Source organism: Labrus mixtus, chromosome 1, assembly GCF_963584025.1.
Source record: "Labrus mixtus chromosome 1, fLabMix1.1, whole genome shotgun sequence".
NCBI classification, from domain to species: Eukaryota; Metazoa; Chordata; class Actinopteri; order Labriformes; family Labridae; genus Labrus; species Labrus mixtus.
The window spans coordinates 23,006,524-23,022,636 of NC_083612.1; the positions used below are offsets into that span (position 1 = coordinate 23,006,524).

A 16,113-nucleotide genomic window follows, 5' to 3' on the forward strand; every position below is an offset into this window, starting at 1 on the left:
ATTTGACCAATATAGTTATTCCTGAATCTGTGGGTTCACTTTTAGATCTTTTGTGTAATTTTTCCTACAGGTTACACTATGTCATATTCCTACAAGAAAACTGCATTGTAAAACAAACATATCCATTGGTTTTACTCTTTTTCCTAATCTCTTATTAAGATGATAATTACCAAATGATGAAATCACGCTTGTCTTTGTCAGTGCGTCTGACGTCAGATGTTTTAATTGCGGAGTAGATGCACTGACAAGCCGTGAGTCACTTTCTTCTAGGCCTATATGTGGGAGGAAATTCTCATATATTACTGTGATTATCAGAACATGTTCTAAATAACACAGAATCGTTTTCAGAGGTTGTCTGCTGCTCACAGACTGTTAACACAAGCAGCCCTTAAACAGAGCTCTCATTAAAGGTGTAAACTCAAAGTGTAGTGTTTCTTTCTAGAACTGAACAGGCCTGTGTGTACTGTACCTTCATGCTCATAAACTCACCTAACGATGTCTCTATCAAGACGGTCACAGCTGAAGAACCCCATGTGCGATTTTGAAATGTTCAAATTTAGCCCATGTGATTTTCTAAACTGTAACACAGCCTATATCATAAACCCCTTTAACTATCAGACTTAAATGTGACACATTTAAATAAATGCACACTGTTCACAATCCCCTCTTCATAAAAAAAATATATATAATAATGATGCCCGTGCATCTGCAGGCTTACAATGATGCATTTTATTCAAAAACACGTGTAGATGATACGAACAGCTCTAATCTTTGTAAACTAATAACTGGACCCAAAACACTCACTATGACATTGTGCAAGACGCCTCCTGCGCCCATGGAGACTGAACACATCCACATGGACGATCCGTAGCACGGTTCAGGTTCGGGCTCCAGATATGGACGAGGACACGCGAGTTTGTGTGCAGCCTTTGCTCTCACAAACAGGTGAGCGAGCAGCGTGGAACGGATCGATAAATCCCACGCTTTCCTCCCCGAGGTGCCGCGGTGGATGAGGTATCCTTGTTGAACAGTTTTATCCGTCATCAGGAGGGTGCTTCTTCCAGCTTCACGCGCCTTCAGACGAGCAGGATGGCCTAAATGTGTGCTGAGCTCGTGATGATGCGTGGTGTCCTCTCACTCAGCCTCCAGTGCTCTCCTCTCTCCTCCCTCCCGTTTTTCTAAGCGCCTCATCCTCCCATCCGGATGCAATGACGTCATAACGACGGCAAGATGCTCACAGCCAATCACATTCGACCCTTGAATGTACTGATATTTGCGTGTAGAAGATACACACAAGTTATACTGTTTCGTTACAGTGTCAGTTATTTTTCTGACACTCATATGAAACTTGCACTGTTTTAATGTTTATGTTTATTCATAAGGAATATTAACTTTTATTAAAATACTTAATAAATCAATTAGGTTTTCGTGCATTAAATGTTCAGCATATCAATGGCTTATGTTTGGGTAATTTTCTCTTAGTTTTTAGGTAGGCCTATTATATGAAATTACAAAAATGCAGTAGTCAATTAATTAACTTAGTATTGTTTTAACATTCACTAACCAGGCCTATCTGTAAAAAAAATAATTAAAAAAGCTCTACTGAAATGTTTTAATTATCGGGTTTTGGCGCCTCCCCGTGTTGGTAAAATGAAAACTCTAGCAAAAAATGACAATTAATTATAATCTGTGGCGTGTGCGTATTCTTATTCCTTTTTAGTGTCAGTTAACTTACCTCCTGTCATTGAATCATGCCCATTTATTGCACTTCATAGACTACAGCTGATGATTGTTTATTTGATATAGATTAAAAACTCTGAGAGCACTTGTTTCTGCAGTCTCTTGTGTCTCTGGAAGCTTGTTCACTAATGGCTAAAGCTAATCTTCTCACTGTTGAATGGAGATTAAAAATAACAGATACATAATTATTATGTTGTTTTCAGAGATGATATAATCCAGTTCAAGCAGTGCATAACCTCATCAGGAGATTTCCTAAAACCAGCCATTTGCCCTCAAATTGAGCTGAATCCTGTCTCAGAAACGCATGTTGCACTCTTCTATTCATCTATCATCTCCTAAATACTGACTCCATTGGGCCAGTTTTTGGAGCTGGTACGACAAAAACAGATTTTGGATAAGCAATAAGAACCAATAAGATAATAGATTATGACATTAATAATGTGTTCCCTTCTTGTATGTGTATCACTGAATCAGTTCAACACTCCAATCTGTTGCTTTTAGGCTTTAATTTTCTCTCAACATGGTATTACGTAAAAGTGGGGAGAGAGGTTTTGAAGAAGTTATCGTCCAGAAATAAATAAACTGTTATTTGTCCCTCATAGACCAGTTAAGTCCAGATATATTAGTATTACTTTTGGAGTCTCATGTGAAACACTAAGGATATAGCGCCCTCTGCTGCTCAAATGGAGTCTATCCTCCCATCGTACAAAGCCCTTAATTTCTGTGCTCCACTGCAAGGAGAATGTCTGTTAAAGAAAAATAAGTTTGATAGGGATTTAACTTTTCTACTTAAATGCAACAAAGCAGATATATTGCACTATTTTCATTAGACAAAGAACCAGGGTTATGTTGAAGAGACAAATGGAGGGAAAGATTGATGGTAGGAAATGAGGCTTAAAACAAATGCAGATAAGAAAGTCTGAGATACAGGAGCATCTGTTATCAAACAATCATAAGCTCTTCTGAAATGTCAACACTGCTTGTTGCATTAGGTCTATCACAAATATAGGGCAAAGTGGTGTAACTGTCCGTTTCATTCTTAATCAAATGGGATTTAAATGTAAGGATTTGGTCAGTCCTATTATTATAAACATACTTAAAGCTCAAGTCGTTTGCCGGCATTTGTTTAGATGTTGGCAAATTTACCAAAACGTGTGCTACATTACCTTTTATAAGTACCTGTTATCTGTATACTAATTAAGGTATATACGGTTATCACTGGACAAGTTCAAAATAGTTCAAAAACCTCATGATTGGTCAAGTTACACCTTGCCTTCACTAATCCAACATTTCACAGCAGCTTTCATGCCTCATGTATACCATCCATCATGATAAGGTCCAACATGCCCATCGATTTGAAAAGGATTAAAGAGGAAAGAAAATCATTTCCTTTTTATTGCCTCACGAGTTGTTAAAGAAATTCAAGCGTTTTCTGAAAAACCACCTCTACTTGAATATTAACAGCAACACAAGTCGGATGAATATGAAATGAAACAATTCTTTTTAATAAAAAAACACTGTAGAAGGTAAAACACTACATGATTAGAGAGCTAGAGAACCTCATTTTGTATTGATGTCTGTCTTGGTGGGTAACACCATACCGACTGAATACTGTTTGAAATGGACAAATAAACCTGACCTAATTAAAAGTGCTTCATGTAAAAATCCGTGGGTGTCCTTTTTTTCCATAAAAAACATTATATACAAGTAACAAAAACAAGCTAAAAGTGGAGAAAAAAAACTTGAGTGAACGCTTCAAAGTAAAATAACAATTGTACTTTCACACAGGGTTCTTCCGCACATCAATCAGGGCAGTGTTTGAAGTCAGTGGTCCGACGTTGAGGCTGGAGCGGCGGGACTCACGTCGAGACTTCACAGCAGGCAGTGACGTCGTCCCACCGTAGGACCCCCCAGTTTGAACTACACGGTTTACATGAACATCACCTGCTGCTTGAAGCCACAGCTCCTCCATGACAGCAGGTTCCTCTGTTGGCAGAGAGGAGCGTCTCCATGTGGATGGGAGAGGGGTGTTCACTAGTTCACGCATTTCCTCCCTGGATCTGGGAGGTTTGTCAGGCGTCCCTGACCTCCTCCCTCCTCCAAGGCTGTCCTCAGAGCAGCGGGTCAGCTTCTCCATGCTGCTGATCCCTGCTGGTTTATCTTCAGATGCAACTGGAAGACAACATGACTTTTATTTAACATTGAAATAGGAAGCCAGATGTCCAGTTATCTGTGTGTTAATGAGGGAGCAGGAAGACCCAGGGCAAAGGGAAGTAAATGTACTGCCTGGTAATCTTTCCCCGCTGGCAAAAACTTCTCTCTCAGTCCCTCTCTTAAGTCCCTTTAATAAATAAACTCCAGAAAAAATGTTTTAGCCATTTGCAGACTTTTTACCAAACAATCACTTTGGACGGCCCATTTAAGCACACATAAGGCAAGGAGAGAGCAGGGCTGTTTGCACACAGCACAAACACAGAACTCGCATTGTATCGAGAAGAGACGTCGAGAGACATTAGGAATGCCCAAATCAAAATCTTCAAACATTTGGGTACTGGGCGCCAATTTACAATTACTGATGTAGTGTATGAAGAGCGTCATAATTCTATGTTATTTATTAGTAACATTACTGGATACAAAATATACACAAACAAACACATCAGATTATATCCCTGGCTCAGACAGCGCTGCCATCAGAAACAATGTTTATCATGCTGTAATCAGAAAAGGGCGACACCAGATGAAGACAAAATAGTTCAATCCAGTGAAAAAATAACTGGCAACAAAGAGAGACACCAGCCACATGTCATACTTTTCTAAATGAATACGATTTGAAGGAAGGCTACATTTACTTTCTATGCTCTAAAAAGATGAAACAACTGTCATTTAATTTAATTTAAAAAAATCTTTAAAAAGCTTTTTGTGCCTTTAATGGAGAGATAGGACAGTGGATAGAGTTGGAAATCAGGATGAGAGAGTTGGGAATGACATGCGGGAAAGGAGCCACAGGCTGGATGCGAACCTGGGCCGTCCGCTTGGAAGGCAATAGCCTCCATACATAATACATAATTTAACATTTTGTAGTTGCATTTTTCAGATAAGATCAAACAATGCATGATTGAAATAAAAGTTGTTCATAATGAAATCATCTTATTTAGCAATAAAAAATGCTCAGTTCAGAAAAACACAATAACATATCATTTGGCACATCAGCACTCAAATGTGCTTAAGAGTGCTCTGGAGAGTAGGTGTGTTCTTAGCTGAGAACAACAAAGTGGTGAATGTCAGAATCTTCTTCAAACTGTGTCAGTGGGTTTTAAGAACTTCTTCAGAACGGTTGGTGAATGAAGCCCTTTATCATTTGGTACTTTTAAGTTCAGAGAGCAAATCAAATCTTTGTGTTATATTGCTACAGTGAGTAATGAAAGTAAGATGATTCTGTTTATTAATTATGAAGTTATCTTTTTCCAGCTTGTTCATAATGAAAGTGTTCATAGATGTCTTTTTATTTTTAACTGAGTATATTTGGGCTTTGAACTAAATAGAAATAATTATTCTTTGCAGCTCTAATGTGCTGTGGTTATCTCACATTAGGTAAACATCCTCCCCTCTTTTTCAGCATTCTGTGTTGTTTCCTGAAGATGTGATTTTCAAGAAAGACACTTTCTGGGGCAAAAATCAAAGCATAGCTTTTTAACATGCCCTTCTGAAGAGACCTGGTTGCAACATGTAAATAAAAGAATCATAATCATAGATATAAAAACAAAAAGAGTTTTGATCTGAATATAGATTTACCTTTAGTCTGCTCCTTCAGCTGGCTGGCTGAACCACAGACCTCCCTCAGTCTGTTGCTTAGCTCCAGATTTGCTGCCTTGTAGTGGTTCAGCTCCTTACTGAGGTTACGAATCCACACCTCAAACTGCCGCTGCCTTCCTGCCAGACCCTCGTCAATTTGCTCTGAGTGGACAGGAGGACACAAACACATTACAGCGTGCTTCAACTTAAAAGGCTTATTTTCAAAAGAATGTTGTGAAAAACATAAAGTTAAAAGGATACGCTTTAAAATGATACATTTCCGTATAAATGTTGTTGTTATCCTCAAGTTAAAACCACTTAAATTGTAGCTGTAAACCATGAATGACCCCTACGTACACAAATGAGTGTGGGGTGTTACTTTGTTATTTCGTAATAAGTCCATGTGATTAGCACCTCTACACTGCTGCAGTAAGAGCTGAACGCTCCTCTCATGTTCCCTCTGCTGTTGTGTGAGCCGGCGATCTGTGTCGAGTTGTGTGCGATCAAGGGCGTTCTCCAACCACTGCACCAGCTTCTGCTGCTCATCCAGCTGCATCTCCAGCTCAGCCAGAGCGAGCTGTAGCTTCCGTTCTTCCTCACGCAGAGACACCACCTACAGGACAGTGCACAGTGCCAATCTTCAGTGAAACATCTGTGGTTTAGATATAAAGAGCATTCACACTGCTAAGCTTTCCTGCTGCTATAACTTAGACAAATCTCTGATACTTATTTTCTGTAGTTTAACCAAGTAGTTACAGTTTGATTCTTAAGTTAAGCATTGCACCGACCTTGTCAAAGTACTTGCACAGCAGAGCTCTGGTCTCAGAGGCAGACAAGTAACTGAGTTTAGCCATTAGGTTCATCTCCCACTGAGAGAGCATACTGGCAGAAGCTCTCAGCTGTCTCTGTCTCTGAGTGATGGCCTCATTCTTGTACTCGATGGCCGCATCAAGAGCCTCGATCGCCTCGTCGAATTGGAAAAGTGTTCGCTCCTCCTAAAAATATCCAAGAACAGGTTCAATCGCAAACAGGTTAAAGAATTTCAAGAGAGGACTTGAAAAATACTCTGAAGGTTGTTATCATTGTCATCTGAGGATTTAATCTCAGAACAGTAATATTTCTGCTAATTTGAGATATTTGCCATGAAATACAAAAAAACAAGCAAGTCTGTCAGTGCTTTAAAAACACAAAAAACACATCCTGTCTATTGTCGTCTTCAGAGTAATATCTGACCTCAGGTGAGAGCAGGTTTCCCTGCCGCAGCTTATCGTCCAGCTCCACTCTCTGTTTCAGCAGGGAATCTTTCTCCTGACGCAGGTTGGAGATCTCCTGGCGAATCTGTTGTGAGTCTTGAGCACTGCCGCTGCGCAGCAGACCGTTCCTCTCACTGAGCTCTTGCTCAAGTGACTCTATACGTCCTGTCAGCATCACCAGGTCTTTACTCAGGGCCTGGAGGGGAAATGAAGACATTAGTATTTGATACACTCCTACACTTGAGTTCATGTGTTAGTTTTTAATAATACCTGACTGGAGCGTAGCCTCTTGGTCTCCAGTCCGCTGCGTTCCTGTAGCAGGGCTTCTTTCTTGGCCAGTATTTCCTCTCGTTTAGTCAGCTCTCCTTCCAGATCTTCCAGCCCTTTCCTCTGCTCCAGCACCCGCTCCATTTCCTCATCAAGCCAACGTTTCTGCTCCTCAATCTTCTGCTCACACAGAGTTGAGACAAAAGTACCAGAAAACATAAAAAATAGAGAAAGACAAACGTAGTGAGGCTGCAGCTAAGTGACAACAAGGCAATACAACACCTTACAAAAATTCCATGGTTTGAAGGCAGTTTGTTTCTATGAATTATAGGTGGAAATATTATATCCTTGAGATCCTCGTCCCACCTGTTGCTCTTCCAATGAGATGACAGAACCGTTACTGCCGCTGCGTCTTTGCCTCTGGAAGGCAGCAATCTCCTCCGTCTTTATTTTCAGGATCTTTTGCTGCTGCTCATTCTTTATCTCCAGTTCCTGCAGATTGGGGGTGGAGGACAAGGATAAATGGTCAATTGATCAATTGAAATACCAACATAGAGCAGAATTATCTCCACCTTGTAAAAATAAATAGAATTGGCTCTTATAGAATATCGTAATATTTTTCATTTAAATCATTGCCAAAGATGTTTTACTTTTGATCAGTATCAGGAACATCCCTTCAAGAAGGGCAAAGGACTTGAAGAGTCAATAGTTGCTTATGAAAAATGAAGACTGACTTTTTCTATAATGAAAAATCAAACTGGCTATTTGTAACAAACTGCTTGAGCTTGAATTCAATAATTTATTGTTGACTTTTATATGATGAACACAATTCAAGCAGAATTGAATGATGTCTTTGCTTCAATATTCTTTTAGCTGAGACTTTTGTGACTTTAGCAGTATAGTTTATAGTTCTATCATGAAGTATTTTTAGGCATACTGTATTGCTGCCACCCTGCTGTATTGTGCTGAGGTACCTTGACTCTGTGAGTTCTACGCTGCATCTCTGTCTCCAGACGACGCTTCTGCTGGCTCTCCTGCCGCAGACGCCTCTGCAGCTGCTCCTGCTGCTGCCTCATACTCTGAACACTTCTCTCCAGCTCCAACACACGACGTTCACTCTGCGCTGGAAGGTTAGCCAGACGAGCGGTGTCCCTCTGACGCTGACTAAGAACCTAATTTTAAAAAACATACATTTTCCATTTTAGAGTTTTCAAGATGAAAAAAAAATTGTTAAGACATCAAGTAAGAACAAATGTGAAATAATATTTCTTCATCGTAAAAGTATTCTTTCAGATGCCACATAAATCAGCATCACTTTTTCTCCTGGTGTCTGTATAATGAGGCAGGAATACAGAGGTGTGACAGTCTAACCTGAACTTTGCTCTGAGCAGCAGCAATCTTCCTGCGACACTCCTGTGCTCTGGTCTTGTCCGAGGCGCTGATCTCTCTCTCTTGCCTCTCCAGATCCTGCAGCTGCCGCTGGGCTTCCTGTAGCTCCTGTCGAGCCTGTGACGCTTCACTCTCCAGAGCCGTGATCTTATGGCTGTACTGCTTGTTTAGGGCCTGAGCATCTTTCCCTGAAGAAAGAAATCCCCCAAAAAATGGTTTACAAAAACAGAGAAGAAATCCTGCTTCTTGAAAAGATGCAGTGAGGGAAGGATAACTAGACTGACTCTGCTACCTGTTTTGACTAGCTCTTTGATGAGTTCTTCCTTCATGCGGATAGTGACCGACAGCTCCCTGATCTTCTGCTGTGCCTGATGAAGTCCCCACTCAGTAACACCTTCAAAACTTTTCAGACTTTCCCGCACGGATGTTTCACAGGTGCTGGCATTGGCTGCACGGAGGTTAAAAAGAGCACACAAGAGGTTAATAAGCAAGTGGACAACACCCAAACAAACCGCCAAGGTTAAAGCCCCCATGTTTGACCTTCCTAAAACCAAAAACCTTGTAGCATTCCTGGTTTTGCTCTCACCCTGGATATGTTCATAAACTGGAAAAAACAATCCTTGTATATGTCTGTTTTCTAAAATTAGATCCAAAGAGTTTTCTGTGTGAACAAAAATAATCCAGAGTTTCTCAAACCTGGAAACATGCTCTGTTCACCAGAGGAATGCTGGCGTAAACAAAGCAAACAAACCTCTATTTTATATAACAGCAGATGGTGAGTTTGACAAAAGAAAATCACAGCCTATATCTCATATCACTTATTTTATAAATGAGAATAACAGTGTCAATGTTTCTTAATGTGTGAACCTGCAAAAAAGCAAAAAAAGAATGTATTTAATTACATAGATCTTTTTTTTTTTACTTCGTTTCTAAGCCAACACTTACCAGTAAGTCCTAATTTAATCTAGTTCTAACATGTGGGAGCACATTAGTTTGTTCAACTTACATGCTTTCCTGGCTAAGCAGGGGTGCTGCTCTAGATCAGGCAGATGAGACATGAGGCCTCTACCAGAAGCTGTTAGTCCTCCTGACATCATGTCCCTCCTGCTCCAAGTCAGGTTGTCCTGCCTGTAAATAATAATAATAATTATCACACATATTTTAAATAGAACATTAACAAATGTATGTAATTGATAGGTCAGTGCTGTGTGCAGGATTGATTTGATAAACTCTGAATTAAACAGGACAAATTACAAACTGAGATTTCATAAACACCACGTACCTGCGCCTCTCCCGGCTGAGATTTAAATGACCTCCCTCTTCTTCTCTGTCCTGTGTTTCTGCTCCTCCAAGGACGCCCTGCTCCTCATAGAAGCCTCCATTCTGATCGCAAGGCCCAAGATAGCCAACAGGACTGACCTATAACCACATATTAAAACTCAGAGCTGAACTTAACTTAGTAATAATTCATTAGTATCTTTAAAATGATGATAGAACACAAGACTGACTTATATTTCTATAAATATATATTAAGATATTTTTGTTTACATTTTCCCTTTATTGGATAGGACAGCTGAAGAGAGACAGGAAATGTTGGGAGGAGAGAGAGTGGGGCGATGACATGTAGCAAAGTACCGAGGTTGGATTTGAACCTACAAGGACTATAAGGACTATAAGGACTACAGCTTTCATACATGGGGCACACGACATAACCGCTAGGCTATCCTGCTGCACCCCATATATTTATATATTTTAAGAGCAAATTCACCCATTTTATTATTATTTTTTTTATTTCACACTGCCTTTAGTCTTTGTACATAAGCCATTATAATATTGCCATCTTGACCAGCTCTGTTCTTCTATTACTGTACTTAATTGTATGTTTTTATTTTCACAATCTAATGTGCCTCGGCAATGCTCAGGAAGCGATCTGGCACTTCTGCAGCTACCAGACCAACTTCGAGATTTGGTCCGCACCGGGACTTGAACCAGCGACCCTCTGGTTCCCAGCCCAAGTCCCTACAGACTGAGCTACTGCCGCCAACTGAATTGATATTATAGATAACATTGTGATGCATCCACAACAGGTGGTTGTGCTTGTTCTTTTGCAATACTGGACTCTACAATATGACTTAATGCTAGTCCCATAAGACACAACCTTAATTTATGATATCTTAATTTGATTTTAAATACATAACAGACTCTTGTTACCTGTCTGTGTGTGCCTCCATTCTGACTGTGTTGCATGGAGCCCATGGGTGCTGTGTGTGGTCTCAGTCTCAAGTTGAGCCCAAGGCCCATCATTCCCGGAGCAGACACATGACACTGCAGCTCTGCTATCAAGTCCTGTTGCTCTTGCAGCTTATCACTCTGAAGAAAAACACAGGAGGAAAGGAATCACATGTCATGCAAGGGTGGGAAAGTATTGTTTTTATAATCTTGAAACACTTTGGTTATGATTGCTGCATCTCACCTGCTGCTTGTATTGCTCCATAGCATCTTCAAGGGCAGCCAAGAAGTCTGTGTTCTCTCTCTCCAATCGCTGGATCTGTGCTTGAAGCTGGACACTACTATCCTCTTTGTCTCCATCTTTCTCACTGACATGCACATGGCTCCACCTTTCCTCCGCAGCCTCTGGATCCTGGGTGATACAAAACGCAAAACACTTTCATAAACACAATCCCAAAATTTCCCTGACAACTTTCTAGATCTTGTTTTTTTGAGTATTAGAGAGACACACCTGGTTTCTCACAGAAGGCCTCCCTCTCCTTAAAGCGACGCTGTCCTCGGTAGAGCTGTTCTCGATGCCGCTGTCGGGTCCTGAGGCTGTTGTCAGTCCGCTCCGTTCCTCCTCCACCGAGCACAGCCACTCCTTCACTCTCAGACTCTGTTCTGCAGTCAGAGCTCCTTCACTCTGCAGCTCCCGCAGCAACCTGGGACGTATCAGTAAGAGGAAACTTAAGGTATATATAAATAGTTGCTCCATTGAATCAGTACAGAAGCCCTTGGCCCATTTTCACGCGATAATTCCGGTTGTTTTCTCGAGATCTTGGTTACTTTATCTCATGATCTCGAGATGACAAAGCTTGATCACATAGACAAAATGTGATATCCATTTTTGTGATTTTAGAAAATGATGCACGTGGCACCAATAGTTTGCACATAGATTCAAATAAGAACCCCTAATGAATATACAGAGTCATATTTAATGTAGCTAGTTGTGGTAAAATCATTTCTAGCACCCTCACAGCACATTTAAAAATCCTGCTTGGTTTACCCAATGTGCTCTTACCTGTAAGCAGTGTCGGTGCACGTCCTGTAGTGGGCGCTCTGTGCCTGCAGTCTGCTGATCTCTCCCTCTCCCAGTCGAGGTCTCCTGTTTGGATCAGCGTGAGAAATGATGCGGGTCTCTGAGCGCTGGCGGTTCTCCAGGGCCCTACGGAGGGCATTGATTTGTTGCTCCAGCCCTTCTACCCGATCTGGCTCACGCTTACAGTTGACTGTCGCCCGGTTCTGGATGTTTCTGGCCCTCGTCGCATAGTTGAGCGTATTCAGACTCTCATCAAAGTCCGAGGAGGATGGGCTGATGCAGGCAATCATGAGTGTTTTTGAATTTCCTCCTAAAGAGTCTTTCAGGATCCTGGGAAAACACAGATTCAATAATTAATCCAAACTGATATTTCTCATTTATTGATCGACTGGTTTGTTCAAGTATATTTTTGACTTGTCTATAAAATATACCTTGTGATTTTAGAATCTCTGTATGGTATATGAGAGCCTTTCCTCTTGGGATCCCCGAGTGCCCCAATAACATTTCCCAGAGCCAGTAGACCGCTGTTAATCTGAATGCTCTCCTTCAGTCTCTCTCCAGTGTTCCCCGTCCTTAAGATGCGCTCTGACCCTGCCAGGTCCACAAAGTGGAACTTGGAAGATAACATTTGTGGTCCAGAGCTCGTGGCTGTCCCATAAAGCCGAGAGCTTCCCCGGCGCTGGTCCATGTACACAGTGAAAATGGTGTGTGACCTGCTGGAGTTTGGATTCATCTGGGTCGCCCCAGTGTGCCTGGCTGTGTTCCCTGACTCCAGTAAACTCAACACCTCATCAAGACCTTCCACCTCGCACTCCTTTACGCCAAACAAAACTAAGAAGTAGCACAAAAAAAATCAGATAAACACAAGTTAAATGATGTCTAACATTTCATATCAGAGACACAAAGCATAAATAAGGCTGCTAATTCCATACCTATGTTGCCTTTATCCTCCCTGATGTGGATGTCTTTACTGGCTGTTTCCACCTCCAGGAGGTCCTTGAACTCCTCCTTGTAGACCTCCAGATAGGAGACTCGGACAGAGAAGTCTGTGAGGTCATTTTCATCGAGCAGCCTGAAGATATCTGCGACAGCCCTGGGGATGATTCCGTGCTCCTCGTCTCTAAAGGAACCTTTTGAAAACAAATAACACAATTAAAAACTCACACACGCAACTGGCCTTTTTGCATTTAAACTCTATGAGCATGGTGTGTACAGTACAAAATAACACTAAGGTTTACAGCAAGAACTAACTGATTACAACTAAAGTTCAAGAAAAGAAAGTCAAAGAATATATAAAATACATGACTTACAAATGTTTGCTTCCCCAATGGTGTAAGTCTTGCCTGAGCCAGTCTGTCCATATGCAAAGACCGTGGCATTGAAACCTTGAAAGAAGGCATCTATAAGCGGCAGCACAGACACCGAGTAGACCTCGTCTTGACAGCAGGTTTCCTCAAATAGGTAGTCACAAAGAAAGTGTCGGTCATGTCCCAAGGTAACACGGCACAGCTGTGAGTCCACGGTGATACAGCTCTCATGGCAGTGGAGGAGCTCTTTAGGCAGTAGGGGACGCACTCGTACAGCTACTTGCACCGCAGAAAAATCCCCTCTGGCTTGGCCACTGGGCACTTTGGGAGACATTACTGGTGCACTGTGTCTGTGTTCTTCTGCTATGAGTGGATCATCTTTGGACCGCTGGAGGAGAAAGAAACAACCATTCAGCAAAAGATTCTGTTTATGTCGATGGCTGAAGGACAAGTGAGACCACTTTGTAGATGCCTATAACTGAAAGCTACAGCAGAAGGTTAAGGTAAAAAATATATTCAAGCAATGTATGATACAAAATAACTAGAAAGGAATGTCTGACTTTGGCCAAACAAAATAGAAATACCTGATAAATTATGTGTTTTTTTTCATCACATTCATGTAATAAATTTGCCATAATTTCAACTTGCTCATTCATTTACATGCAATGGTTAAATAAAACGGTTGATTATATGCAGTAACTCATATGGCAATTTGAAAGCGCTAGTGTCTGAACTACATTTAGAATTCGGCATGGGTTTACACATTTGAATATTAGCTAGTTAACACTTGTTTATATAATACTCTGTTTATATGATACTACAAAGATCTCTGAGTAATGACAGGTTTGTATTGTTGAACTCAAAACGTCTCACCTTTGCCTATCACAATCAAGCAAGATAAACTTTGAAGGTTTTTTCCACCCATATTTGGACTAGAGCAATTGAATGCAATTTCATCGTTATTTCGATATGAGCATTTGTAAATATATATTTTTAAATGTACTATTTATTGAGAATGTGCTTTGCTTTCTCACTAAGCATGTGCAGATTGTATCTTTGGATGGAGGTTTGAGTTGTCAAACTCAAAGAAAGGTGATGCTGTCATGCCGCTGGATGCAGGCAGTTCAGGTTTAACAAACCATGTGCCACCCTCAGCGCAATTGGTGCCAATTTATTTAGTGTTAAGAAAAATATAGACGTAAAAACTGTCTGTCATAGCTTATATGCACATTTCACTTTTTAAATGCAACTCCATATCTTTATCGCAATATTGACCATTAGAAGAAGAATTTATACTTTATTGATCCCGCGAGGGGAAATTCGTTTTTACACTCGGTCTAGTAAACATAGGCTGAAATACACACACATGCACAAACAGGATCCTATGGACATGCACTAATGGAGAGGTCTCAGAGTGAGGGGGCTGCCCACAGCGGGCGCTCCTGAGCTTGTGGGGGGGGGGGGGGGGGTTAGGTACCTTGCTCAAGGGCGCCTCGGCAGTGCTCAGGAAGTGGCCTGGCACCTCTCCAGCTACCAGACCAATTTCCGGACTTGGTCCGTGCCGGGACCTGAACCGGCGACCCTCCGATTCCCAACCAAGTCCCTACAGACTGAGCTACTGCCGCCCACATTATCTCACATATCATATTTCTCTGATATCACACAGGCATAATTTAGAATGAAGCAAAATTGCCAATAATTTCCTCTTTTGTGACTGATTACTGCTGATTAACAGGAGCAGCAGACTTGCGGTAACAGTGCAAGTGTGAATGTTGATATGTGAACACATTTACATATCCTGGAGCCCCTTTATATCATAAACCTCGCAATTAGAAGAAATGTCAAATACATACGCCTACATGATCCGTACATTTTACTTTTCTGTTTTGAGATTATTTACAGAGGTGGCGATGCATTTATCTCAACCACAATGGTTTTGCAAATATACAAACATCTGTTTTAGATCTAACAATAAAAAAGGCTTCAGCATTGACATCTAAATGAAACGATGAGTTTGACAATAGGATGGTAAAGATATTTCAACCTATTCGATCAATATAAAAGCAGCTCGCTTCATCTTTCCATCATGACAAATAATAGCTTGCAACCTTAAAAACCTTGTTTTAGTCCATAAAGGTAACTCCTACAGTACTATGACATATTTGTTGAAGGGTGTTGTACCATATAGGAAGCAAGTTTTGATAATAGTATGATTACATGTTTAACCTTCAGGGAAATTATCATCACATATCAATATCACTTATCAAATAACACTCACATTACAACATCAACATGAATTACACCACTGTATGTCTGTGGAGAGCATTCAGAAACATTATTAATACATATATTTAATAATGACCCTTAAGATAGTAGCTCAATTTGAACATGTTTAATTGTGTGTGAAGAAATAAAAGCGCACTTTATTAAAAATCACAAGTTTTTGGATGCTTGCAAAGAAACTCGTGAAGTTATGTCAATCTTATTCTACGGGATAGCTCTTTAATTCTTGAACCATCTTGTCTGTGCTTGAGTAAAATAGCGACCGTCATCCTTGTAAAAAGCACTTTTAAACACTTTAAATGGGGGCTGCCTTATTTTGACCATGTTAGCAACAAGACGTTAGCTAGCCACCCTCACCGCTGTTTAACAAAGTAAAAGTATTCAGGTAACTTTACTGTTATCCCGAAGAAAACATTCACATTTCTTAAAACTTGTATAAAAAGAGGTTTACTGACTTCCACACGCCAGCCTGGTCGCCTGTTTCCAATAAAACTTTGGCTAAGCTAAGGTTAGCCCCTTAGCCATCTGCAGTCGGGACAACAAAATCAAAACATGAGGTTTGATGTCGGTGTCCAGGAGAGATAAATCATGTTCCAGTAACAAATTGATAACTTTATATAAAGTCGAATCGCATGCAATGACTGGTCGGATTATCTTCTCAATTTATAGTGGAAAATAACGTACTTTAATGTAGCAGAAGTTACACCACGGATTCGGAGTAAATCTGAAGTGATTTTGGAGTATGGAAGTTGAGGAGCAGTCCGGGGGCGGA

At 40.8% G+C, this 16,113-nt stretch overlaps 1 protein-coding gene across 3 annotated transcripts; it reads right to left on the reverse strand.

Annotated features, from left to right (window-relative positions):
- Positions 1-3,117: 3,117 nt before the first annotated feature.
- kif7 (kinesin family member 7) lies at positions 3,118-16,099 on the reverse strand. 3 transcript variants are annotated; one of them, XM_061045523.1, is made up of 21 exons: positions 16,026-16,086; positions 15,797-15,866; positions 13,062-13,446; positions 12,684-12,881; positions 12,183-12,582; positions 11,734-12,081; positions 11,182-11,374; positions 10,915-11,082; positions 10,653-10,811; positions 9,724-9,860; positions 9,448-9,569; positions 8,734-8,889; positions 8,424-8,629; positions 8,027-8,224; positions 7,419-7,544; positions 7,056-7,232; positions 6,766-6,981; positions 6,321-6,527; positions 5,947-6,145; positions 5,533-5,694; positions 3,118-3,912 (listed from the first exon to the last, which is right to left on the reverse strand). In XM_061045523.1, exons 3-21 carry the CDS (start codon positions 13,390-13,392, stop codon positions 3,521-3,523), a joined length of 4,095 nt encoding a protein of 1,364 aa, XP_060901506.1. In that variant the 5' UTR covers positions 13,393-13,446; positions 15,797-15,866; positions 16,026-16,086; the 3' UTR covers positions 3,118-3,520. The 3 variants fall into 3 exon arrangements, with proteins under 3 accessions (XP_060901506.1, XP_060901514.1, XP_060901497.1); XM_061045531.1 differs by lacking the exon at positions 15,797-15,866 and having other exon boundaries at positions 16,026-16,099; XM_061045514.1 differs by having other exon boundaries at positions 15,797-16,096.
- Between the last annotated feature and the right edge of the window lie 14 nt (positions 16,100-16,113).

What these genes read in the sequence shown, in the direction of transcription:
- kif7 (XM_061045531.1), bottom strand. Translation starts at nt 13,392, where the DNA reads ATGTCTCCCAAAGTGCCCAGTGGCCAAGCCAGAGGGGATTTTTCTGCG. An exon ending in TGTGCAAGTACTTTGACAAG is followed by an intron (nt 6,146 to 6,320) that starts GTCGGTGCAATG and finishes ACTGTCCTGTAG; the next exon opens with GTGGTGTCTCTGCGTGAGGA. An exon ending in CTTACTGCAGCAGTGTAGAG is followed by an intron (nt 5,695 to 5,946) that starts GTGCTAATCACA and finishes CTGTCCACTCAG; the next exon opens with AGCAAATTGACGAGGGTCTG.